This window comes from Oratosquilla oratoria, chromosome 13, assembly GCF_046742065.1.
Source record: "Oratosquilla oratoria isolate Oo_2021 chromosome 13, ASM4674206v1, whole genome shotgun sequence".
Classification (NCBI taxonomy): domain Eukaryota; kingdom Metazoa; phylum Arthropoda; class Malacostraca; order Stomatopoda; family Squillidae; genus Oratosquilla; species Oratosquilla oratoria.
In genome coordinates, this window is record NC_134789.1 from 4346443 (window position 1) to 4374420 (window position 27978).

Genomic DNA, 27978 nt, shown 5'->3' on the forward strand with positions numbered 1-27978 from the left:
TATATATATATATATATATATATATATGTATGTATATATATATACAGTTCTAGATGAGGTCACTATTGTAATTACTACTTGAGAATGGATTCTCTTCAATCCTGGGTCACCCCCAACCTAAGTTGAAGAGAATTATCTAGTCTTAGGTACAACTAAATTTATAAAATGCAGTGGCCCTCCAGAGTGGATGTAAGACATTTTCTCCTCCACTTGAAGTCGTCATAAAAATGAGAGAAATTCACTAGTGACAGCTATATGAATCTGATAATTTTTATGATAATTTTTTTATCAGTTGCTGTCACTAGCGAATTTCTCTCATGGTTACTAGTGGGCTTGGGCCTTGTGTAAAACAGGAACTGGGGTTGCAAGTTAGTGGGTAAAAGCTCTGTAAAGGTAATCTTACAGGTGGCTGAAAGCAGTGGGTTCAAATCCTACATGCAACTGTCATAAAAATGATCTTGTCATAAGAAGTATATTCTTGGCTTTTCATCTCAAGCTGTTATGGAAGGCATAGTTCAGGGTTGCATCTTCATTCTAGTTAGATATCATCTTTCTTAACAAAAAGAAATTCAGAGTGGAGGGAAGCAATTTGCAATGGGGACACTTACCACATTGTTCTTGTGATAGGAGACTTGGGCCTTTTTGAGATGATTTATCCACCTACTGTTCTCATTTTTCCTTTTTACAGCTTCCTATGTCTCTGCTTTGATTTAATGAAACCATGTTCTTCAGCAGAGTGTGTTACCTGTACAAAACTAAATTCTCTGCTTGTCTCCCCCTCAGTCTCTCTCATGGTATGATTATTGTACATAGTGATAAGTGATGACAAGTGAAGTGTAATATCAGCTAATGTTTCGTTGTTCTTGTGCTCCCAGGATATGTCCTGCGACGCACAGCCTACACACAACCCAACACCCCAGACCTTGGGCATACCACTCGATTTCGGCAAGCAACCACTCCAGAAGCTTTCCTTGATGATCGACCCCAGAAACATGTCAGTTTTCACAAGTCTATGAGGTAAGGATGTGGGTGCATCTTTTATGATGTGTTGCTCTTTTTTTTTTTTTTTTTTTCTTTTTATTTTTTTTTTTTTCTCCTTCTCCCTCTTCTTCTTCCTTTGTATAGTGCATTGTCATTGTATACTGTGCTGTCAATAGAAAATGAAAAGTTTCTAAGGGAAGTCAGTTACATTGGAGCCAATTGCTATTTGACAAAAAAAAAAAAACAAAAAAAAAACAGATAGACTCCTTTTTCCCAAGCTTCAGTATGTTGTTTGATACTCATGTATCCTACATTGATTCACTTCAGAGAATTTAGACTTTGGGTGGAATTTTGATATTATAATTGTTTACACTATTTTCATCTCTACTATACAAAAGTTCTTATCTATCTATCTATATTCCAAGGGCTTCTTTCACCTTACAAGGGAGGTAACCAAGTCAAAAGCATTTACCTACTCCCACTCATTCCACTCCCATCCACCACATTTGTTTCCCCTGCATCTTAGTTCATCATGTAGAATGGTCACCCCTGTCTCCTACCCACTGCCCAGGTCAGAGGCAATGCAATAAGACACACAGCACATCCACAGGTGGCCCACTTCACTTAATTGGCAACCTCCCCTCTCTGTCCCCTCATGCGGAAAACAGAGGAGACGGTGAGAAATCAATTTGGGCTGCATCAAAATATCTTCCATACACAACCACTCCCCCCACTCATCACCTACTATCTCCTTTCCTTGCTCCACAGATATAGAAATGAGAGAAGATAGGGAGAAAAATCCCTTCAGGCTGTGTCAAAATATCATCCATACACAGGCATTCTCCACTCACCCCTATCCCCTGCCTTTTCCATTTCTTGATCAACATTCTCTTCTTGCTCAAAGCCCCTTTTACCCCATCCATCCATCTCATCCTAAGTTGTCCCCTCAAGTTCACACCATCCACTTCTGCCTTCCACTCTTCATTTACTAATCTTTCTTCATTCATTATTTCCACGTGTCCAAAGCATCCCTATAATCTTTCATTAGCATCTGCCAGCTTCATTTCTACCCTTGCTCTCTTCCTCACCTCCTTGTTTCTTACTCTATCCAAAATTTTAATCTCTACCATACTTCTCAGACACTTCATCTCAAACCCATTTAAACTTCTCCTTTATGCCTTTCTTAGGTTCAAAGTCTCTGACCCATACAGTGTTGTAGGCACAGTCACCATTATATATAATCCTCTCTATGCATCTATTCCCAGATGCCTATTTTTCATGATACTTCTCAATCCCCCAAGACATTTACTTGCTTCTCTCAATCAACAATTTACCTCCACCTGTACCCCTCCATTTCCTACCACATGCAACCCCAAATCCTTAAAACTGTCCACTTCCTCCAACCTCTCTCCTTTAAAACTTACTTCCAGCTCACTGCCATCTTTGTACATGTATATGTATATATGTATATACCTTTGTATATCTCCTCACCTTCAACTTTCTCCCATCACATACCTTCCCAAACTCCATCACTAACTGCCTTAATCCATCCTTTGACCTTGCCACAATTGCAGTGTTGTCTACAGACAACAACTGGCTCATCTCCCACTTCTTTTCATTATCTTTCACCATCTCCAATCCCCTGCCCACTACCCTTGTATTTACCTCCCTTACCACCTCATCCATATACACATTGGTCAGTCATGACATGACACAGCTCTAATACAGCCCCACCTGTATATCAATCACTCACTCTTTCCATTTCCAGTCTTAACACAGGCTCTACTACTTTTGTAAAAACTCTTAACTGCCCTTAACAGCTTATTCCCAATCCCATATATCTGCAAAATCTCCCACAGTGCCTTCATATCCACCCTGTCATAAACCTTCTCCAAATCCATGAAGGCTCAAAAATATCCGCTACCTTTCCTGAAGCAACACTTCCTCACCAGTTGTTCCCTCTGTTCCTTTCCTAATTCTCACAATTAAAACCCTCCCATAAACCTTCCCAACAACCCTCAACAAATTGATCCATCTAAAACTATTGCAATCACATTTGTTCCCTTTTCCATTGTATAGCAGATCTATACAGGCACTCATCCTGCCCTCTGGCACTCTCCCGTCCCTTAGACACACATTAAACAACCTCACTAGCCAGTTCACTGTTACTGTACCTTCCTTCTTCAGACACTGCTTGACACCCATCCAACCCAGATGCCTTACCTGCTCTCATCATTTCCAAAGCTCTTTGTACCTCATTCCTCTCCCATCACTGTCCTTTTCTTAGTACCTCCCACTGCCACAATCACTCTGTCCCTATCCTCCTCCACATTCAACAGATCTCTAAGATACTCTACACATCTTCCCTTTACTGCCTCCACTTCCATTAATGTTTGTCCAGCTGCACCTTTTACCTTTTCCTCTCTGCCTGACTCAACTTCCCTTCCTCTCTTAACTTCCTTCCAAAACATCTTTTTATAATTTTCAAGATTTTCTGTCATACTCCCACCCCATTTTACATCTGCTATCCTCCTTGCCTCTTATACCTTATGTTCTCATCATATATTTAAACCTAATTTTCTATGTAAGGGATGCATGTTTTGCCACTGTGATCAATTTTGGCTTCACCTGACTTTCCCTTTTCTTCTAGTCGTTCTGCAACAGTTGGGGAATTGGAAGACAACACAGCAGTTGAAGAGAATGGTCGTGGCAGTGCTCGGTATGGAACTTCAAGAAGTCATGAGCGCCTCTTGGATGGTCGCAGAACGCCTGACTACATGGACCAGAGAGCGCTGGATCAACTTTTGGCACCCGTCCTCACGAAGGCTCTATTACAAGGTCGAGATTTTAATGATATTATTAAGATAATGTTTACATGTTTATTTAATCAGATGGATATAGTATGTATGTATTTTTAGTAGATATTCAGTTAAATGTGTTACTAAACTTGAATTCAAATCTTTCCTTGTTGTAGAGTGATGGGTGACTGACTGGATAGTTTTATTTCACTCACTAGTATTAGGGTTTAGCTTCAATTAAACCTATAAATTTTTGTTCAGAGAATAAGAAGAAAGGCCGAAAAAAATCAGAAACCAACAGAGGACATGTTGGCAGTGACTTTCAAGAAAGCCCAGCAACATCACCAGAAAGGGGGAGAACAAAAAAGAAGAAAACAAGTAATAGAGAAAATCAGAAGAGTAGTTTAAAAGAAGGAACTTCAAAATCATTGAGGCCTGAAGAAGGTCCTAAGAAAAGGGATAAAGTTAGATTTAAGGGGAATGAGGCAAATGCAAAGGTGGTAACAGACAAAGAGGTCACTCAAAAAAGGAAAAAGAAGGTCACCAAGACCCCAAAGCAGATGGTATCCGAAGGCGCTCAGACTGAAGAAAATAATATCTCTGGATGTAACAGCAGCCCAACAGGATCAGTCAAAAAGAGCTGCCAAACCCAAGGAGTTCAGACAGATCCTTTGTCTGTGTTCTGGCCAAAAGATATGGTATTTGTTGCAGATGATGTGGATGCAAGTTCTGTTGACTGGCGAGGAGACATGAGTTCTTTTGACTTACAGACAGACGCAAGTTCTCTTGGTGCTTGGCGGACAGACTCAAGTTCTTCAGCGTGGCCAACAGACACTAGTTCTTTTGCCTGGAATGCTGTCAATAAACATGGGTTCAGTTCTGCTCCAGAGACAGAATGTGAGACAGAAGAAGAGGGGGCTACTTTCAATCTTCGTTCATATATTGCACAAAGGGAGGCGGAGAGAGACCAAAAGTTAGCTCATGATGAGGAAGAGAAAGAAGAGCAGGACAATGAGAACATGATTCGTGATTCAAGTCCAGTAGAAATCTCCAGTAAAGAAAAGTATAGAGGAACAACCAGTTCACTGAATGAATGCAATAGTCAGGAAATTGAATACCCATGTAAACCTAAAATGGTAAAAGTTAAGAAAGAAGCAGATACTGATTCCAAAGAAATGCCACACCAAATCCGGAAAAGTTCATCTTTAACAGTTGTACTGAAACCTCAATTACCTGGTGATGTTCATCCTATAAAGAGAACCACCCAATCTTATCAGGATTTAAAAGGATTCACAAATCATGATTCATTTTCTGGAGTTCAGGCAAAACCTATCTTCTACTCCCTTGGGAGGTCCACAGCTTCAAAAGATTTCGATTATAAGCCTCGATCATCCTCCATTTCACCTAGGAGGGCTCGACCTTCTGCAGATTCTACTGATGATGAAACTGTTAAATTGGAAGAAAAACGAAAGAAGAATTTTCGTGTGAACCTCCCCAGAGATACAAAAAGTCCAGTTGTTAAAGCAGGACCTTTGAGTTTAATTAGAGAGAGTCTTGAAGGGTCTGTTGATAAAGAGGATTCAGAAAGGCAACCTGGAAATGGAAAAGAAGACGAAAGCAAAACTAAGAAAACTGTAAATACTTCCGATGTAGCAGCAGTGGCAGATATACCTGAGAGGGTGGAAGTCATGGAAAAGATTAATAAACCCAAATTAACTTCACAACCCAACGTGATTTCTGAGGGGGAGACAGATAAAATGAGTGATGAACCTGATGTATACCCTCACAGAAGAAAAAGGAGAAGTAAAGAATCAAGAAGACGTGCTGCTGAACATGTGGATTACTACAATGTTCCATGCCCATTATGTTCATCACATGAGCAGATAGATCCACAAAGTATCATAGAGAATGAAATACTTGTTGAGCCTTCATCTAGAGGGACTAAGTCAAAATCTCGAAATCGTGTAAGAAAGACAAAAGAAAAGGAAACTCCACTTTCACAAAGTGAATCAGAGGACCACCACATTGAAGTTATAGCTTCTAACTCCTTCAAACGCAAAGTAAGACGGAATGTCACTGTTGCAACTTCTGGCCAGCAAACTGATGAACTGTCCGGTGTGATTCTACTTCCCCGCCATTTTGAGTCCACCCTATCCAGAAATGAAGATCAAAGTAAAAGCAAAACTTTTCCGAGAAGTAGATTGAAAGAAAAGTTTGTTGATTTATTAAATAGAGCAATTCCAGGATCTAGATCAACAACAACGAGTCCCATTTCTGTACGTCGTCGAGTAAAAAAGACAAAGAAAAAAGCCCAAGGCTCACAAGATGACATCTTTCAGCCTGATGACATTGAGATGAAGAAAAGGAGAAGTAAAAGTGCAGGCACCATTACAACATACTATGGCCCCTGCACTGATTATTCACTTACAGGGAGTGAGTTCAATGGTAGTGACTCAAAAGGGAAAAGTGATGTGTACTATGGAGGAAAATCCGATTACTTTGTCACAGAAGAACCTGTACACAATACATTTCCCAAACAACGTAGTCATAAACGCAGAGAAGATGGATTCCAAAGTGACAGTGGTATAAAGACTAAAGATAAAGCTTATGTACCCTCCAAAATGAATACAACTTCAAGCACTATTCAGAAATCCTCCTCATTGAGGTATATAAAAAAATCACCAAAAAAATCTGTTGGGCAGCAAACAGATGAAGAAACTGACAGTCATGATGGCCCATTTGATCAATACACAAGAAATAAACACTTTGATTCTTTACCAAGAAATAACGTAAAAGATGTAAGGCCGAAGCTTCCCAGAAGGCAGATGCGAAGGGAGTATCCCTGCTTTCCTACTGTAGAGAACTTAGAAGATCACATCTATGTTAATGTTGTGGATGGGCAGCCATGTTTCCTTAATTCCCAAATTGGACGATTACCACCCATCGGTGCTTCACTTCCACGATCCTCTCGATCCTCTGCAACCTACAGTGAGGATACATCGACAGGACCTCGAGAAAAGAGTGAGAAGAAATCTACCTCAACCAAAATAAAGGACACTTTGAGTGGTAATCAAGATGAAGAAGACAGAAGTGAACTAGAGGAGATGCAAGAAACTGAGGAAGTGCAAGACAGATCAAATGCATTCACATCCATCCCAGATGATACAGAGTATACACACAGTGAAGACTGTGAGGATGATGATCAAGACTTATATAATGTGAGAATAACTGCAGAAGCAAGATCAGAAAATGGTTATGACACTGGGGACAGTGATGATGAAAATAGAGGCAATCAACTGAGAAAGGTATATTCACCACTTATTCACCCAGAAGAGCCTGAGTGTACTGAAAGAATTTATAGAAGAAAAGAATCAGTATCTCCTATGGACCAGCCAAGAAAGATGAAAACAAGGGTTCCTTTAGACTCGGCCAGAAACGATGATACAAACTTGCTTTGTCCATCATCATCATATGCCCCTGACGGAGATGCACACACTCCACTGCTTACAAAATTAAGTGTTTCATCTGAAATTAGGAAAAGTTTAGAAGGACAGACAACTGATGACAACATTCCAAAGACTAAGGTGGAAATGAATAAAACTGATAGCCAAATATATGATAGGAAGTTTGCAGCAGGGAGAAGACTAGATAGCCCAATTGTGTTCGATATCACAAAGTATGAAGATGAATGTTACGGGGGTAGTTATATCCATTGGCCAAAGACAAGTACACGGGGAAGATGTGGTACAGCTGAAAATGACAAAGGAAGAAAACAGTCTCAAGGATCTTCCTTGAAGCAACAGGCATCAACCGACGACAGTGATATAGAGAACTATGATGATGAAGAAGAATTAGTAAGAGTGGAAAAGGAAAGCAAGGTTGAACAGGAAAGAGGAAGTGATACTGAAACAACACAGAGAGACCCAGAGAACATATCTATTTCAGAGGAATTAAATCAGAACTCAAGTAACCAATCTTTGGCAGAAGAAATAGATCAAAGTGGCAATGCTGATGAGGATTTGATTGACCTTAACTATGAAGAAGATAAAGACAGGAAAGAGATAGGGGTTCAGGAAGAAAGAAGTGAGGTGGGGGCAGTTTCTCCAGCGACCAAATCTTGTAATGTTTTTAAGCTATATAGGGGTAGAGATTTTGTACTGACTAGCACAGACTCTGAAACTGAAAAGAAGGAAGAAGAGCAGGAGGAAGATGTTAGTCAGGAGTGTTCAGATGATGAATCGAGTCACAGAAAAGAAGAGTGCGTTTGGGGAAGACGAACGTCTTCAGACATGGAAAGAAGAAAATCCACATACGGAGAAGAAAGTGGGGAAGGTGAAGAATTCCAACAAGCATGTAGTGAACTGCAGGATGAAGATTATATGAGTGAAAAAATCCCAATGGACCATGAATATTCTAAACCCATGTCATTAGCTCAAGAACACAAGATCTACAGAGCCCAGAGAGGCTACAGGAAGGAAAACCTAGAAAAGGCACCATCCAGAGCCATACAAAGTGAGGACAACAGCAGTTGTCCAGTGAATACAGATAATTATGAGTCCAAGAGGGCAGGTTCAGTGTCGTTTATGCGGAAGGACATAGATGGAAGGCCATCTGACATAAAAGAGGGTATGTCAGAGGAGGAAGAAGAACAGAGTGAGGAGGCAGTAGTGGAAATAAAGGAGAGTGATGATAGAGATGTAAATCAGAGGGAGGAAGAGAGAAAAGCTAAACAGAGGGATGACAAGAAAAAAGAGAAACACTGGGAAGAAAAAGAGGGAGATAGTTTGAAAAAGTTAAAGAAAGGAAAAGGTGAGTATAGATATGATAAGGAAAGAGGAGAAAAGAAGATAACTAAATGTACAGATAGTGAGGTCGATGATAACAGACAGGAGAATATGGAGGATGAAGATTCTGGGACATTGGAAAAAAGTCCAAAGGTTGTCACTGAAGTGAAGGAACAGGGAGATGTTAAACCTACTCCCCATATTTGTTTGACCAGAATTGATGATAGCATTGCATTAGAAGAGGAAAGCAATAGAAAACCGTCAGAAGCTATAGCCAGCATCGCCAAGATTGAGAAAAAGGACAGAATCTCTCGAAATTCTTCTCAAGAAGAAAGAAAACTAGTTGTTCCAAAATTTGTCAATGAGAACTCAAGAGGTAATAATAGTTTTTCTGAAGATCGTGATGATGTCACACCAGAAGATGAAAGTGAAAGGGAAATTGATGAAGAGGAGGGTTTACACAATGTAATGTTTGTTGAAGATGAGTATAAATCAACTCGACATCATGAAGATGAAAATTCTGAAGTTTTAGCATATGATGGAGGAAGAGGTAGTGGAAACATGGAAAAACGTTTGGGGGAAAGCTTAGAAACATCAGGTGAAAAGGCTCAACCAAAAGCTGCTTTAACAGAATATAAGAGAAAGAAAGATGGAAGTTATTGTTTGGCAAAATCAGAACAAGGAGACGGGCAAATTGAATACTGGGAATCTAAGGGAAGACCTAAAAGCAAACAAGAAAACCTAAAAGGGAGTCAGGAGAAGCAGGAACTTACAGAGTGCATGTTGGATGAAGCAAGAGGAATGAATGTTGAGGAGGAGAGAAGACAAATCTCTGCTAAGGATGAAAATAGGGACGTGAAGAGAGAGAAAGGTGACAGGAATGCTGCTGGTGAAAAAGGGGACAGAAATTGGCTTGACACTGAAGGAACACATTTGGAGAAGAGTAGCAAGATGGGAGGGAAAGGGGTGAGAGGGCTCAACAGCAGTAGCAAAAGAGATCGGCCACTTGTTAGAATGGCCAAGATTGAAGATGTAGGAAGAAGTGTGACAGCCAAAGCTAAAAACCCAGAGGATCTCAATCCTTCTATTTCTAGTGGATGTAAAGACAAAGAGTCTAGGAAGGATAATGTAAAGCGTTCAGCAAAATATGGAAGACAATTCTATCAGGAGGCATCAGAGAGAAGAAGAATTTTCTCAGGTAAATATGCTTCTCCAATTGAAAGAAACAAAGAACATAATGAGATGAAACAAAGAGAAGAAGAATATCATACTCTAAAACCAGATTGGAGTGAGATGGATAAAGCTGTTGAAAACAGAAAGAAAAGCAGTAATTCAAAGGAAGATCCTCCTGAATGGAGTGAATATATGGAACATAGTGACGTATCTTGCAGTGAGAAGAAATGCAGTGAAGAGGAACCAGATTATGAAGAGTTTGATGAAAGCTATAACTATGAACTTACAACTGGAAATGTAGAAGTCTCACCAAAGGAAGAGGTGCCATGTGTCAAAGAAAAATGTCGAAGGAGATCATCAAACCAAAGTGCTGAGATAGGAACCCAAACTGACATTAATAGCAAAGATTGGGAAGAGTGCATTGCACGGGAGGGAGAAAGAACATCAGGAAAGGAGGAAAAGGAAAGTGATATAAATATTGGAGGCACAGAAAATGAGAAAGAAGCAGAGTTGGTTTATTCTTATCAAGTAAAGGAAAACATATATGAAACCAAAGTTGAAAGAAAAGATGAAGAGGGCTCTCAAACAAATGACATGTTGGATATACCAGAATATAAACCAATTGATTTACTTAATCAGAAGCTACAGACACCTCAGAGGCATTCTTCAAATGATTTAGAATCCTACATTGACAAAACTAAAGGTGATTGTACATATAGCGAAACTGAAATACAGACAGGCAGAAATGTTGACAATAAGGACCAAGAAATTAAATTTATGCCCACTTTCTCTTTATTAGAACATAAAGTTGAAGATGAAAAGCCCAAAGACAAAATTGCCAATGAGGAGAACATAGAGACTGACCAAAGTAAAGTAAAGGGGAGACAAGGGCATCCTCAGACTAGTGGGAGGAAGCACAGTAAGAGATATGAGAAGCAGATGGGAAATGTAAATAACAACAGGAATGAAGAAGAGGATAAACGGCTGACAGATAAAAGCACTCAGGAGAGGAAAGAGCAAATTGGAATAGATTGGGGTAAGAAAGACTTATATGACAGCAAAATAGGAAGAAAAGATGAAGAGGGCTCTCAAACAGTTGACAAGTTGGATACAGCAAAATATAAATCAGCTGATTTACCTAGTCAGAAGCTACAGACCCCTCATAGACCTTCTTCTATTGATTTAGAATCACACACAGACATACCTAAAAGAGACCAATGCACAGGAAGTGAGACTGTAATACATACTGGGGGAAATATTGACAATGAACATCAAGGAATTAAGGTTCCATCCACTTTCACTTTATTGGAACATAAGATTGAAGATGAAAAGCCCAAAGACAAAATTGCTGATGAATACAACATAGAGGTGGACCAAGGTAAGGTGAGCACTGAACAAGGACATCCTCAGACTAGTGGAAGAAAGCACAGTAAGAGATCACCAAAGCAGAAAGGTAATGTAGAAGACAATACAAATGAAGAAGAGAACAAACAGTTGACAGATAAAAACATGCAAGATGAGAAAGAGCAAACTGGAATGGATCAGGGTAAGGAAAACACATATGAAACTGGTATTGGAAGGAAAGATGAAGAGGGTTCTCAAGCAGATGACAGGTCAGATACAGGAGGACATAAACAATTTGATTTACCCAGATCTGACCTACATACCCCTCAGAGGCATTCTTCTAATGAATTAGATTCACACACAGGCATACCTAAAAGAGACCATTGTATAGGAAGTGAGACTGAAATACAGGCTGGGGGAAATATTGACATTGAACATCAAGAAATTAAGGTTCCACCCACTTCCACATTATCAGAACATAAAGTTAAAGATAAAAAGCCCAAAGACAAAATTGCTGATGAAGACAACATAGAGGGGGACCAATGTAAGGTGAAGGCTAAACAAAGGGATCCTCAGACTAGTGAGAGAAAGCACAGTAAGAGATCAGAGAAGCAGAGAGGAAATGTAAAGGACAACAGGAATGAAGAAGAGGCTAAACAACTGACAGATAAAAGCACTGAGGACAGGAAAGAGCAAGTAGGAATGGATCAGAAAGATGAATACATGTGTGAAACCAAAACTGGAAGAAATTATGAAAAAGGCTCTCGAACTGGTGACAAATTTGATGCAATAAAACATGAACCATTTGAATTGCCTGATCAAAAGCCACAGTCCTCTCAGAGGCATTCTCCAAATGATTTAAAATCCCAAGTGGACATACTTAAAAGAGACCATGGCACAAAAAGTGAAACTGAAATGCAAACAAGGGGAAATGTTGACAAAGGACACCAAAAAATCAAAATACCACCCACTTTATTGGAACATGAAGTTGAACATGAAAAGCCCAAAGAGAAAATTAATGATGAGGACAGCATAGAGATGGACCAAAGTAAAGTGAAAGTCAGACAAGGGTATCCCCAGACTAGTTTGAGAAAATACAATAAGAAACATGAGAAGCAAAGGAGAAATGTAGAGTACAACACAAATGAAGAAAATGAGGAAAGGCTGACAGATAAAAGCACACGGAATGGGAGAGAGCGATTTGGAATGGATCACAGCAACTGGAGAGCCAAACCTGCTTGGAAGGCCAAGGAAATTGAAGACAGAGAGAATTTGGGTAAGGCGACTGACCAGAATGACGACAGAGTAGAGGGTAAGAAAGATGATGCAGTAAAAGAAAAACAAAAGACTAGACGAAGGAGAAGGCATAGGAAAAAGAAAGGGAAGAAAGATGACAATACAGATGATGGAGCTAACACTGAAGGAGTTACTTGTGAAGAAACCACTGAAATGATTGAGAGCAATATACAATCCAGAGAAAGAAGAATGGAAAAGAAAGAAAGAAGTCAAGGAAATGTGTTGAAGAAAGAGTTCAAGGACGATGAAAGAGTCACAGGAAGTGTGGACAATTTAAAGGGAAAAGGTGAGAGGGCATATGACAAAAATGTTGGAGAATGCAACAGAAGAGATCAAATAAAGCAAAAAGAAAAAGATAAAATGGAAAAGCTAACTCAAGAAGACAAAAAGAAGAAGAAAGATGAGGACACAAGTGAGGAAGAGGAGGAGGAAGAAGAAAAAGTCAAGAAAAAGGATGATGATGAAGATGATGATGAGGATGACAAGGATGATGACTTCGATAATGATGGTGGTGGTGATGTAGGTAATCATAATAATGATGATGATCATGATTATTATGGTGAGGGTAGAGATGGCACGGATAGACAGGATGACAATAGAGGTAGTGGTGACAGATCCCAAAAGCATATTGACTGGAATGATTTTGGTTACGAGTATGGGGATGACTGTCAAGATAGTGGTGAAAACTTTGTATCCAACAATAGGATGCCCTGTGCAGTGGATAGTAAAGACATCAACTTTGAGTGCAAGGTTGGCTTGGAAAAAGATTTTCAGGGATTGGAAGGTCTGTGTGATATTTCTTGTAGCGATATTGATGACTTTAATGATAGTGGAAGTGAGAATGAGGAAAAAACTAGTCAGTGCAAGAGCTCTGCTGTAGAGGATGAGGAAGAGGAAGGAGAGGAGTATGAGATATACTTGGAGAGACAAAATTCTGCCAAACTGTCTTTAGAAGAAAAGGATACTCATATAAAATCTCACCATAATCAGGTAGAAGAAGAGGATAGGAATCACAAAGAGGAGGTCAAAAGGAAGGAATTGGAAGGAAATTCCATTGAATTGGAGGATAGAATTGACACAATGCTTGCAATCCAAAGGGATAGTGATCTTAGAGACATTGAAAGTTGTGACAAAGATACCACTAAAGAGTACACTCCAGGCAATTTTTCAAAGGTGGAAAGGATCTTGATGAACCGAGAGGAGGAAGAAGAGACAAATTACAGGAATAGTGAGAATAATTGGAAAATGGAAGAAACTCTTGAAAATAAGTTCCAGGATGGGGAGAATCAAAGCAAAGGAAATGATTTCGAATTTAGGCAAAAAGGAAATGAGATAAAGGAGAGTGGAAACTGCCAAATAGGGAGGAAAGAACAGGAGTATTATGAGGACAAAATTGATCAGGAAGAAACAGAAGAAGCTGAAATAGAGGTCTCTCATGACACAGGCTATGGACACAGTTACTCTGATGAATGCAATGATACTGAAATCGAATCTACATCGGAGAGTGAAGGGGGTGCCAGGGAGTGCAAAAATGTCTGGTTTCCTGTCTGTAGACATGGTTATTTTGACACCCATTCAGCAATGAGAAATCTACTTGTCAGCAGAGACAAGTCTGAGTGCATGTATAATGACTATGATGATGGTGATGATGATCATGAATATGACGATGATCAAGATGAAGATCATGATGATTATGGTGACCGATATATTGGGAAATATCAAGAAAACAATGGAAAGGTCCATTTATTTTGCCCTGAAGAGCCTCTTTATCCTGTAACATTTACTAAATTCTTACCAGAAGCAGGTCAACGAGTAATTATGGTTACTCAACGTTCCTGTGATGAAATGACACCTGAAGCTAGTTCAAGCCTGGAGCCACTTGATTCAGACATGAGCCAGCAAAGCTCCGGTCAACGTCATTGTATCACAAGTAATGCTGGAAACACCAAGGACTTGCTGGAACCTGGAGATATATCGTATCTTTTAGGTGAAGATGAAATTGGCTTTATTGATGATGCTATAGATGATGCATTCAGAGGTATCTATGATATCCGTCTAGCTTCAGAAGAAGATGATGATCTTAGTGAATGTTCCTATGGGTTTGTAGAAGAGTTTTTCTCCAAATCCCTGACTAAAGAAGACTGGGAGGACAGCAGTGATGAAGAGTTCGAGGAAGAACCTGGAAGATATCGATGGAGGGGACATGAATGTACAAAGTGCAAATGTAGGCATGAACTAGAGGCTCCAAGTCCTAAAGAATGTCTAATGAATTTGCAGCAAGAAATGATCAACTTAAGAATGTACAGACCCTCAGCTGTATGTTTCAGAATGAGACCAAGATTGTTTACAGTTGAAGAAAAGGAAGAATCTTCAGAATGTCAAGATAGTGTAGATGAAGAAGAAGAAGAACAGGTAGAAAGGAATAGGTATATATCATCATGTGAAAACAATGAAGAAGAAAAGGGACTTGATGTCATATGCCAGGAAGAGAGAGAAGACAGTAGAGAAATAAAGACCTTAGATGAAAGTGGATTGGGAATGGCTGAAGAAAACGAAAGTGTATGGAGAGGCCAAGATGGTGAGAACATTAGTGGAAATGAAATGAGTGATGAGGAAGTGATGGTAAATGACTGGGGGGAAAGAGAACCAGGGGAAGGAGAAGAAGATAGCATGAGCAGTGACAATTGTCAAAATATCCTACCACTAGATGAAGTGAAACTTAATGAGAGACAAGTGCGAAGTTGTGATGAAGATGGCACTTTGGAAGCAAACAAGATGAAAAGGAGGCAGATGCTAGAAGAGGTCAAAGGTCAGTAAGTAACATGACCTGAACCTCAATATTTGACCTGATCCTGTCCATCAACCTTTTGACCTAACTAAGGAGTGAACCCTTTAGGTGTGGAAGCCTCGACAGCGTATATCCTAAATATTGTTTAACCAGCTACTGCTTAAAAAAAAAAAAAAAAAAAAAGACAGCAACAGTGGCCCCCAGACTACAAAAATCCTAGTAAAAAGAGAACAAAAAGAAGTCGGAAGTATATAATCATCAAGACCGCATTCGTCATACCAATGATAATGGCAAGTAAAATTTTGTGATATCAGTCACTCCATTGTTTTCGGAGTTTGGTGACCACTGCTCTAACTAGTTTTAGTTGACCTTGCATCGCTTCCACAGGTAGTTCAAGGACACTAATAAAGATTTTTTGAGCATTGATTTGGTTTATTTCCCTTATTCATACCTTAGCAACTTTTCTTTCCTTTTTTTGTTTGTTTCTTTTTTTTACCATAAGTATTATATTAGAGTGAGACAAGAAAATACTGACCACAGATTCCGCTTGTACTAATTCGTGTTGTATATGACTTTCGAAGTCTTAAGAACAGGACATTATTTATGGACTTCGACTAAGCCAAGTAAAAATTTCATTAAAATACTGTGGGTAATATTAACCCAACAAGGCCCAGTTGTCTCTTTTAGAGATTTTGCTCTTGTTGATACTAGATAACTGTATTTGGCCTAGTGTATCCTTCCGGGTGTTGAAAGGTTGCAAATACTCTCGATTCGCCAATCATGGTCCAATCTCTCCTTTAATGACATTGTTCTGGCTAACCCCAGACAATTTTATTTAGCTTAGACGTGTCCCCCTGGGCTCTGTAGGGTTAAGCACCTTACATGTTAAGCATATGAGTATTAGAAATAATATACTTACATGATGTTCACTGTACATAATCACTGGTACTTATGAAATCATGGGACACTTGCTCTTTTATTTGTAAATATTTTCATTCATGACACCCCGATGTTGGACTAAAGGTCCACTTGAGAGGATATGTTTTATCAATAGTTTTATAAAGTGGGAAGAATTATTTGGATCTGCAGGACTGAATGTTCACCTGTATTATTTTTGTTAATTATTCTTGTTTTTGTTGGTTACAGAAAAATTAAAACGGTCCTGTATGCGGACTCAAGCCACTCAGACGGATGCGGGCTTGGTAAGAAAGTCTTTACCCCACCTCGCCCTCAGTCCCAGGGAAGAAAAGGCAAGTGTGAACATGTCACTTAAATGCTGTTGTAATGTTGTATATGAAGAGTTTATGGTGTTAGAGTGAATTTCAGTACTTAAGCTAGCAAGAGTAGAATCATCCATAGCTTCATAGATGCATTAGTGAATGAAGTAAATATTTTATAAAGGGGAAGTAATGAGATCCAGTATATTTTTCCTCAACACTTGAAATGATGGTTTTTTTCATTTTTGTACTTGTCAGCTCTTCTTTATATCATCCAGATAATGTGAATAAACAAACAACTGTACCAAAGTTGCTGTAGACTGTGCAAGCCCACAACAGTGCACAGGCAGCAACTTGTCTCTTCCAGTTTAGACTTATCTGCCCCTCTTTATTTTTGGATAATTCCTTTAGTATTTTCTTCATTCACTCATGACATTCATATTGCTGCTTTTTTCCAGTTTTCTTACCAGCTTATGCTTTTCAATCTGAAGTGCTTTTTAAGTTCCCAAATTCACTTTTCAGGTTCTCACATAGTCTGTTTACTTTGTTTAATCATCTGTTATCAATATCTCTTGTGTTGAAATTTGTGAGGGTGTTGATGGATTTTGAAAATAGGTGGCAGCTGGGTTATTCTCTTTGATCCATCTTGTAGGACCACCACATGCAGGTACCCATCATTAATCCTTGAATGAGTTCTTATGTAGGAAAAAACAGTGCATTATGACATTGATAAAATCATGCTCAAACATACTGTGGGAGATAGATGAAAACTGATAGCCTAGGGTTTCTGTATATGATGATCACTGTGGTCCTCTTCAGCAGATGAAGAAGACAGCAATTAGCGGTTGTAGTATCCCAGTATCTAGGTTTTTATATATTTCAGCCAGTGAGCTGTAATATTATTTAGCTTTCTCATATTATTGCTTTCCTCTTGTTTAGTTTCTTTCTCATTTATTTATATTCTTTTTAGATACTTTATGTTTGTCAATTTTTCTGTTATTTCTATTTTTATATGTGCATATGTTTTTTGTTTTATTTATTTTTGGGTTAGATGGTGTGTTGTGGAGTATCTAAAAAAGGAAGGTACACTGATGGTGGAGTGGCTGGTGAGGTTGTTTAATGTTTGTCCAAAAGAAAGTAGAGTTCCACTTTACAAGGGAAAAGGGGACAAGTGTGAGTGTAGTACTTTCAGAAGGATCAGTTTGTTGAGTACAGTTGGAAAGGCTTATGGGAGGGTTTTGATTGAGAGGATTAGGGGAGGAACAGAGGAAGTAATTAGTAAGGAACAATGTGGGTTTAGGAAATGTAGGGATTGTGTGGATCATATTTTTGTGGTAAGGCAGATATGTGAGAAAGCTATAGGAAAAGGTAAGGATGCATTTTGGGCCTTTATGGATTTGTAAAAGACTTATGACAGGGTAGACAGGAGGGCACTGTGGGAGGTATTGCAGATGTATGGGATAGGAGGAATGCTGTTAAGAGCAGTCAAGAGTTTTTATGAGAGCAGTAGAGCTTGTGTTAAAATCAGAAATGGAGAGAGTGGTTTGAGGTGAAGGTGGTACTTTGTCAGGGATGTGTTATGTCGCCCTGGCTGTTCAATTTATACATGGATGGGGTGGTGCAAGATGTTAATGGGTCAGGGATTGGAGATGGTTAAAGAAAATGGAGAAAAGTGGGAAATAAGCCTGTTGTTGTTTGCTGACGACACTGCACTAGTAGCAGGATCAAAGGAGGGATTAAGGAAGTTATTAATGGAGCTTGGGAAGGTGTGCCAAAAAGAAGGAAGTTGAAGATAATTGTGAGTAAGAGTAAGGTGATGAGATAAGGAGAGAATGTGGCAGCAAATTGGAAGTGAGTATTAACCACTTTGGTATGATGACCCCTACATATTACTCACAGTAATAGAGGATGAGTAATACAGCAGTGACTTTATATTTTATAATGCAAGTAGTGTGATGAATCATACATCTGACAGCCAATGCTGCGTGTGAGAATTTGACTCATACTGAAGTGGGTAAGGGAGAGAGGCTGAAGGAAGTGGATGGCTTTAGATACTTGGGGATGAATTTGGCAGGAAAGGGAAAAGTAGAGGTGGAGATAGAATGTAGATAGAGAGAAGCAAGTAAATGCCTTGGTGGATTAAAAAGTGTAATGAGAAATAGGCATTTGGGTATGGATGCTAAGAGGAGATTGTATGAAGGGGAGATTATGCTGACAGCACTGTATGGAAGAGAAACATGGAACATAAGAGAGGAAGCATTTAAATGTGTTTGATATGAAATGCCTGAGAAGTATGGTAGGAATTACAAGGCTGGATAGTGTGAAAAGCAAGGAGGAGAGCAAAGGTAGAAAAGGAGTTGGGAGATAGGGTTGATGAAAGAGTCCTGGGATGGTTTGGACACAGAAAGAATAAGTGAAGATAGACTAGTAAAAGAGATGTGGAAGGTAGAGGTGGATGGAGTGAACATTAGGGGGTGACCAAGGATGAGATGGATGGATGGGGTAAAAGGAGTGTTGGGAAAGAGAGGGATGTCTGTTGAGGAAGGAAAGAAGAAGACAAGATAGGGGTAAGTGGAGAATTGTTGTTTATGGATGATGCTGTGATGCATGGGAGTGGGTGAAGGAGTATGTGTAGATGATATTTTGATGCACCCCGAAGGGATTTCTCCCCGTCTTCTCTTTTTCTGTATGAGGGGATGGAGAGTGGAAGGTCACCAATTAAATGAAGCAGCCTTACTGTGGATATGCTGTGTCTTGCTGCATTGCTTCTGACCCAGGGGAGTGGGGCGAGATGTAGGACCTGTCATCCAGGAGGAGCCAAAAAAGAGGTAGAGAGAGGTGGTGAATGGGAGTGGAGTATTTGGGGATGAAATGGGTGGGAGTGGATTTATGCCTTTGACTTTGGCTGCCTTCCTTGTAAGGGGGAAAAGGCCCTTGGTATATGTATTTTATTTTTTCTTCTTCTTTTTCATCTTCTTTTAACTACCTTATGAGGGGGAAGAAGCCTATTGGTAAATAGATAGATAGTCTTTTCATTTTTACATACATACATATACTGAGGACTTTTTCCCCCTTATAAGGAAGGTAGCCAAAGTCAAATGCATAGATCCATTCCCACCCATTTCATCCCCAAATACTTAACTCCCATTCACCACCCCTCCTCCTTCTTTTCTTAGCTCCTCCTGGATGACAGGTCATCCATGCATCTCGCCCACTGCCCTGGGTCAGAGATAATGCAGCAAAACACAGCACATCCACAGCAAGGCCTCTTCATTTAATCAGCAACCCTCCCCTCTCCATCCCATTATGCAAAAAAAAAAAAAAAAAAAGACAGAAATCCCTTCAAGCTGTGTCAAAATATCATTCACACATACTTACTCACCCCCCATCCCCCACCCAATCCCTTCCATGCATCACAGCATTATCCATGCACAATCATTCTCCATTCACCCCTATCTTCTCTCTTCTCCCTTCCTTCCTCGACAGACATCCCCCTCTTTCGCAACGTCCCTTATACCCCATCTATCCATCTCATCCTTGGTCACTCTCTCATGTTCATTCCATCTACCTCTGCCTTCCACACCTCTTTTACTAATCTTTCTTCACTCATTCCTTCCATGTGTCCAAACCATCCCAATACTCTTTCATCAACCCTATCTCCCAACACCCTTTACACCCCCCACTCTCCTCCTCACCTCCATGTTTCTCACTCTATCCAGCCTTGTAATTCCTACCATACTCCTCAGGTATTTTATCTCAAACACATTCAAACTCCTCTCTTATGTTCCATGTTTCTGCCCCATACAGTGCTGTCAGCACAATCACCCCTTCATACAATCTCCTCTTAGCATCCATTCCCAAATGTCTATTTCTCATAACACTTTTTAATCCCCCAAGTCATTTACTTGCTCCTCTCAATCTACATTCTACCTCCACCTCCACTCCTCCCTTGCCAGCCACATTCGCTCCCAAGTATCTAAAGTTGTCCACTTCCTCCAGTCTCCCTCCCCTACTACTCACTTCCAGTTTGCTGTCATTCTCTCCCCTTGTACATCTCAACACCTTACTTTTATCCACATTTATCTTCAACTTCCTTCTTTTTTGCACACCTTCCCAAACTGTTACTTCCTTAATCCCTTCTTTGATTCTGCTATAAGTGCAGTGTCGTCAGCTAACAACAACTGGCTTATCTCCCATTCTTCTCCATTTTCTTTAACCATCTCCAATCCCTGACCCATTACCCTTGCATTTACCTCTTGTACCACCCCATCCATGTATAAATTGAATAGCCATGGTGACATGACACATCCCTGACGAAGTCCCACCTTTACCGTAAACCACTCACTCTCTCCATTTCTAATTCTAACACAGGCTTTACTACTCTTGTAAAAACTCTTGACTGCTCTTAACAGCTGTCCTCCTATCCCATATATCTGCTATACCTCCCACAGTGCCCTCCTATTTATCCTGTCATAAGCCTTTTCCAAATCCTTAAAGGCCCAAAATGCATCCTTACCTTTTCTTAAAGCTTTCTCTCATATCTACCTTACCACAAAAATATGATCCATGCAACCCCCTACCTTTTCTAAACCCAAATTATTCCTCACCAATTACTCCCTCTGTTCCTCTCCTAATCCTCTTCAAAACCCTCCCATAAGCCGTCCCAACTACACTCAACAAACTTATCCCTCTGAAACTACTACACTCACACATGTCCCCTTTCCCTTGTAAAGTGGAACTATACAGGCACTCCCTCAGTCTATACAGCAATCTGCCTTCTTTTAGACACTTGTAAATACTGAGATTTTTTATTCCTTACTTTGTATATTTTCTGATTAGTTTCATACATTGTTTTCATCTAACAACACCTGTACTTGGCTTTTTCCCTATATTTTGTTGATGTGTGTATATAATGTGTTTGGTTGCTCTTCACTTTTTAAATTACTTCCTTTTCAAATTTCCTAGCTATTGCCCTTTTATTTACTCCTTTACACTTGTGGTGTACTTCTGTGTTTCTGGTGTACTTATTGTATTTCTTCTACCTGTGTTTTCCCATTCCTGTTTATCTTTGACTCCGCCTTTCTATCTCTCTATCTTTATGTCAGTATCTGTCTGTCTGTATCTCTTGTTTCTTGGAAGATTTCAATAGAAAATTAGTCTGGTTACAAACAGTATGCCCCAGGTTCTTACACTACACAGAAGACATGAAATATGTTATACTCCATTGTTCCACATTCATACAATACAAACATCAATACAGTATATTTTCTCTGATAGATCCATGGGTCATTTCAGAGGCTGTTGTTGGCTGCCTCAGGGCCGCGAGGTTTCTGCAACAGAAACCTGAGGATGCTGAGTGTGAGATAGAGTACTTTTGACTTATTACCCCCTGAAAATATATATATCCCTGAGGCTATCAAAATATCCTTGATGAAAAGCAATACCCTTCCCTTCTCTCTTATTCTACATTTTCTCAAAATATATTTAGTGAGGCCCTGTATTCTGCCAGGTTTCACATATCTCTCAGTCCTTTGCATCCTTCTTAGCTGTGATCATTGAGGACTGTGACAGCCTCTGACAGGTTATGATTTTTTGTTCTTCAGTGTTGATAATTCATTTTCTAGTCATCTCTAGTTATCCCTTTTTTATTCAATGCTCATCCATTGTACCTACTCTTTCCCATATGTTTATCTAGTATTAATCAGCCACATCATCTTCAGAGTCATCTTTACTGCTCAGTTTATTTGTAGCCATTTTGGCCGTGAATTGGAGTTCTGCCTGTTTGTTTAAGTTATTTAGTTAGTTATTTGCTTATGCATGTTCATACTTAGTTTTCATCCATCTTTTATTCTCTCATTCATAGGAAGTAGAAGCAATTAATTACCTAAATTAAATTGTGCTCTGGTTGGTATGTCTTGTAAAAGAAAGTTTAGGGCTGCTGGTTTTATGCAATAATCAAGTACCTGCCTGTCACAATTTATAAATCAAACTCAAATGAGGATTGCAGTTAGCTTTAAACTGAAAAAAAAAATAAAATGATAAATAAAATAAATGAATGAATAGATAAATAAGTAAATAAGGTAGTATAAATAGAATTAGATAAAATTTAATTGAGAGTATAAAATGAATATCTGAAATACAAGATATTTTGAACTGCCTTGGCATTTGCTCCTGGTTATATTCATACTTTTACAGTTTCAGCCACTGATGTACCCAACTACCCATTTTAGAAGGAAAAAAAATCTATATTCACATACTCTGGTTACAGCATCTGTTTGTTGAATATAATTAGTCTCTACTTGGTCAGGAATATATATCCTGACACTTCTGAACTCATAGTGCATTTGTAGAACATGATTATGTAACCCTACCTCTTCTTCTCCTGTTGGCAATCTGTCCTCAGATGGCATGTTATGCAAGTCTGGAGCCCATCTAGTAATGTCCTGTTAAACCCTTCATAGTTAAACAGTAGCTTGTACATGAGGCCAAAATGGTTGTTTTAGACTTATGATGGCCTAAGGTGCTGAATTATAGAGCTCATGTTGTCATTGATGATTGCAAGTGCAACTGCTATGGTGTCTCAGGCAGTATATATATATATATATATATATATATATATATATGTATATATATATATACATATATATATATAGATATACATATATATATATATAGATATGTATATATATATATGTATATATATATATATATGTATATATATGTGTATATATATATACATAATATATATATATATACACACACATGTGCATGTATCTATGTATGTATACATGGGGAAAAATAATTTCGCCATTGTCTTTCTCATGTGTGTCATAAAAGGTGACTAAATGGGACAGAGTGATGGGACTAGGAATCCTGCACTGTTCCTCACACAAAAAGCTGAGGAAAAAGTGTGTGAGGAAGACTTCAGCCAGAATCCTAGTAATTAGGATATTACCAGTTTCTTTGCAAGAAAGAAGCTGGATGGATGGGATGAAGGAACCTTGGGTTAAAGGGTGAATGTTTATTGAACAGGGAAGGGAGAAGGCAAGCAAGAGATGTGAGTGGAGAGTGGTTGTGTATGAATGATAAATGGACATCCTATTCCATGGGAGGGGTATTCCAGAGATGAACTGGTAGTAATGTTGGGAAAGGGATGAGGAGAAATCATTGCTTAGGTTTAGTGGGAATGAGTGAAAGGTATGTGTTTGATGGAAGTGAAGTGTGAGGATTTTCCTCTCCCATGTTCAGCCACCTCACTTCTGTGTTTTCTTTTGTTTTTGTGATTTATATTAATGTGTTTGGAGGTACCAAGATAAAGCCTTCAAAATTGTCTTGAAGCAGTTTCAACCATAAGCAGTAAGCTGTAATAACCACTCCATTGTGTACACAGTCAGCCTCTACCTGGCAGTAGAGTTTGAGTAATGTAGTTGACACAGCATCACTGCTACCATCTCATGATTCATATGCAATGCTGTTTTTAAAGGCACATTACAAATTAGTAGGAGATATGATAACAGATCTGATATCTGTGGTTTTGAACTTTGACATTGTATCATTGACAATACATATGTCATAAACATTTTTACAAACCCTCTTAAACTGATATATAAAACAGGTCTTTCCATTTTGTCTTTCTCTACAATATAAAGAAATATGAAATAATTTTTTCTTTCTCTTTTTTTCTTCTTCTTTTTTCTTTTAGGCTGAAATGGTCTCCCAGTCAGCACAAACTAATGGAGTGAATGGACGACGTAAACTTATCAAGAGTTTCAGTGAAGCAGCTCGCTACGAAGGAATTGAATATGAAATTTATGATCTTGATGAACTGCCCCCACCTCAAGACATCCCAAAAGCTATTCTTGAAGCCCCTATACCACCACCTGCAAAATTAGCAGATTACGATTTGTCCCCAGTGGAAGATGACCATGCCAGAAGGGGTTCAAAAGATCTTCAAGAAATTTTTATTGATGGTTCTCCAAGGCAACCAAAGCGTGGCATTTTACAAAAGACACTTTCTGAAGGTGAGATAATGATGGAAAGAAGAAAAGCTTTAAGTCTTGCCTCGGGTTATGTCGAGGTGGATATCAATGGATACGTGGAGGAAGAAGTAATTGAACCACAAACAGTGGATGAATGTTCCGTAGATTTGTCCAAGAGTAGGATCTTCAGTCAAGAATCCTTGTTAGAAGATGAAGCATTTCATGAAAATCTTGTTAGTGGTAGTGATTTACTTTCTGAAAAGTATGGAAAAGAAAGAAAAATGTCTCAAGTTTCAACGGATTCAGAATTACGAACATATGACCCAAATGAATTCCGTACAGACCAGCATCTACAAGAACAGCTTGCCACTATGTCATCTGAAGGATATGAAGGCACTGATCTGTTAGAAGAATCCATGAGTGAGAGTCAAGTCACTGTATTGCATCGTAGCATGGCTGCTGCAAGTTCTGCCCAAGGATCATCTTTGGCAATTACCTCAGATTCTGACAATGGCTCTTTTCATCTCACCGATCATTCGTCAGCTGCCACAACACCTTCAGCCAGGCATAGAAGCTTTACTCGAAGTAGTGGCAGTTTAGAAGATGACTTGCCAGATGAAGAGGGAGTACCCCGGCTACGAGTGCCAAGCACCATGCATAGTATATCTAATCTTTCTTCTATTGAGGATGAACCTACAAGTGTAAGTGAAAATGTTATATCTGATAGTTCTCAGGAGCCAGGTTCAATGAGCACAACCTCCAGTGAAGTGGATAAAGCTATTGCTAGTTCAACAGATAATGATTACAGTTCTATACGTAGTGGTGATTCTTCAAGCACATGGAGATGTGAGGAAGAAATTGAAGCTGAATATGAAGGGGATATTGTAATTGAAGAGAACATTATGGAAAAGCTAGTTAAGGAGTTAAAAGATGTTGAAACCCTATCTCAGGTATCTCGTGGATCTGACCAACGTGAAGATCTCAGAAAACCTGCATCCCCTGAGTCAGACTCATCCAGCAGTCACTTCACGGAACAGGAAACATCCCGAAGCCCTCCATCTGGAGCCACAAACACTGTGACATCAAAGTCTGATCTTTCCCGCACAGATTCTCATGTGACTGATGACCAGTCCGAAACTTCTGATGACTACATCACTGCCACTGAAAACAGTAATGGCCTGTACGAGTTGCGACGCGTCCAGTCCTTCGAAGAACGGCATGTCTCTTCACCCCCAACTATGGATGACATTCTTGAAGATGAAATTCTAACTCCCAAGGTGCTAAGTCCTTTAACAAGTGAAGCCCATACACTTGATCTTGGAGATATTCCTGAAGGCAGTGAAATAAGTGAGCTTTTAGAATCATTGGAAGGAATAGAGGTCCCGAGTGAATTTGATACCGCCCGAGATCTTACGTCACCGATGTCGCCTGACACAACTACCTCAGCAAGCTATCCTATTGATCCTCTATACGAACCAACTTCTGTTGAAGATCGGCCTCTGGAAATAAGGTTCAAACCAGAAGTCCCCCCTAAGCCTATGCATATACTCAAGCCTGTGACACTTCCTCGGCCTGAGAGAGAATTTCCACCTGTTCGAGAATTCCCTCCTGTGCCAAAGGCCTTTGAGGCTGAAGACATCACTGATTTTCCTGCAGAGCAGCGAGAGTCCCACTTGGAAGAAGTAATCAAGATGAGAGAAAAGAGTGATGAGGAAAGCAAAACAGGTGCCATAAAGAAACGTTACTCAATGAGTAAAGTAGCAAAGGATGATAATCGAAGATATTCTAAGTATTTCGAAGATGAGGACCAAGAGGAACTTTCTGAAGAAGGAGATTCCTCAACCAAATCCTGGACAGATGAAGACCGAGAGAAAATGAAACAGAGTATGAAGCTGGAGTTTCCTCCAGGGGTAACAATGTTTGGTCAGGCCCCAGCATGGACTGATGCAGAAAAGAAAGGTGAAGCTGACAAGAAACTCAAAATCTTTGACCCAAAGCCTAAGAAATCAGTGAAAATTGCACTGACCAGTTTGGAGGAAAGACCTGAACGGCCCCGAAGTGAAAGTCCCATGAGAACCCCAAGTACCCCGTCAACATTAGAAGCTGCAACTCCGTCCGTTGACTCTCGGTCTTTGCCTGGTCGCCATGAACGACACGATAAGAAAAAACGTCATTCTGAAGAGGTAACAACACCTGGAATGGTACGAAGTCCGGCTATGCATGAAGGATTCCGCCTGGAGGATTGGACTCCAGTAAGAACTCCAAGCACTCCAGAAAGAGTGCTTGATTTTGATACATCGGATGAGTCATTTGCCACTGATGCACCTCGCCACATCAAAGCACGTAGTCCAGGTAAGAGGTCTAAAGAAAGTCCAGGGAAAAAGAAGGAAAGCCCAACCAAGCAGGAGGTGGAAGCAAAGGACACAACTCGTTTTGGAGAGAACCAGATGCGGAAAGAAAAGAGCAGAGAGAGTCCTGGCAAAATTGGTAAATATAGCCCATTAAGGGAAATCCCATCAAGGGAAGCCCTGCTAGCTAGAATAGAGAAGTCACGCCATAGTCCGTCCAAATCAGATCGCCAAAGTCCAGGCAGGATACTAGAACATAAGAAACGTTTAAGTGAAGTCGTTATTCCTCCTCATAAGGACCTTCAGGAAATACGAAAGAGATACTCGATGGAGGCCAACTTAACAACATCGAAATCAGCAGAAACTCTTGATATTTCTTCTGCAAAACCACCTCTTGAGATGAAACACCTGACAATTGAGCAGATCAAGGCAGGACGTGTGAGTGCAGAATCGCTAAGATCCCTCAGTCCAGGCTCTGACTCTGTGTTTATGGGAGGAAGCAGTGAACAGTTAGATGATGCATCTCGATATGCCCTTTGTGCACAATGTGGAGAAAGACAAGCATCAAGAGAAAGTCTTCTTAAAGCAGTTCTTTCTGCTTCGCCAGAGCGAGCATCTTTCGAAAAAGAGGTTAGAAGCAGACCAATCAGCTACAGAGCTAGATCTGAGGAAAGGACCTCTCTAGCAAAAGACTGGAGGTAGGTTCACTCATATTATGGATTATGTATTCTTTAGGTTTGTTGTTACAATATAAGAGTCATACCAGTGGGAGACATATGAGTAATTGATTTCCTTTTCTTATTATTTATTTTCAGCATCACTCCAATCAGCTTGGAGTCTGGAGACACGCCCAGGAACGATAGTGATGATGATGAGCGAGGAGTGTATATTGAACCTTATCGATCTGCGCAGTGGCTGTACATAGGATCCTTCGAGGAGTTAAGAGTATGTATTATATATGCTCACTTTGTTCTTGTACATTTAGTTAATTCTACCATCCTGGGACTCTTCCCATTAGTGAATAAAATTGGCACTAGCTAAAACAAAATTGTCTGGATTTAGGCAGAGGGAAATCTGGAAGGGGCATCACTAAGTCAAAGGTGATAGTGAGTGCCTACAGTTCAAATGAAGTTCAGGAAAAGTAGACTTGAGTTTTGAATTCATATTTCTTCTGCAAAACCACCTTGGGTGTTTCTTTAGTTCATGGTTGTCTGTGATGAGCAAAATCATAATAGTACTGCAACTATAAATTTATTATTCCTCCTTTTAT

The 27978-nt window shown here is 39.6% G+C and overlaps 1 protein-coding gene across 5 annotated transcripts in view; it reads left to right on the forward strand.

The window, feature by feature from the left end:
* The window catches only part of LOC143032300 (uncharacterized), a 179766-nt gene that overhangs the window by 63219 nt on the left and 88569 nt on the right, over positions 1–27978 (forward strand). For 3 of the 5 annotated variants that reach the window (XM_076196791.1, XM_076196789.1, XM_076196790.1), the window contains 7 exons: positions 876–1017; positions 3632–3819; positions 4041–15185; positions 16311–16414; positions 21677–21739; positions 24084–27406; positions 27524–27653. In XM_076196791.1, the coding sequence (XP_076052906.1) occupies positions 876–1017; positions 3632–3819; positions 4041–15185; positions 16311–16414; positions 21677–21739; positions 24084–27406; positions 27524–27653 (15095 nt within the window). The remainder of the gene's footprint in view (positions 1–875; positions 1018–3631; positions 3820–4040; positions 15186–16310; positions 16415–21676; positions 21740–24083; positions 27407–27523; positions 27654–27978) is intronic. The other 2 variants (XM_076196793.1, XM_076196792.1) reach the window with 1 other exon arrangement.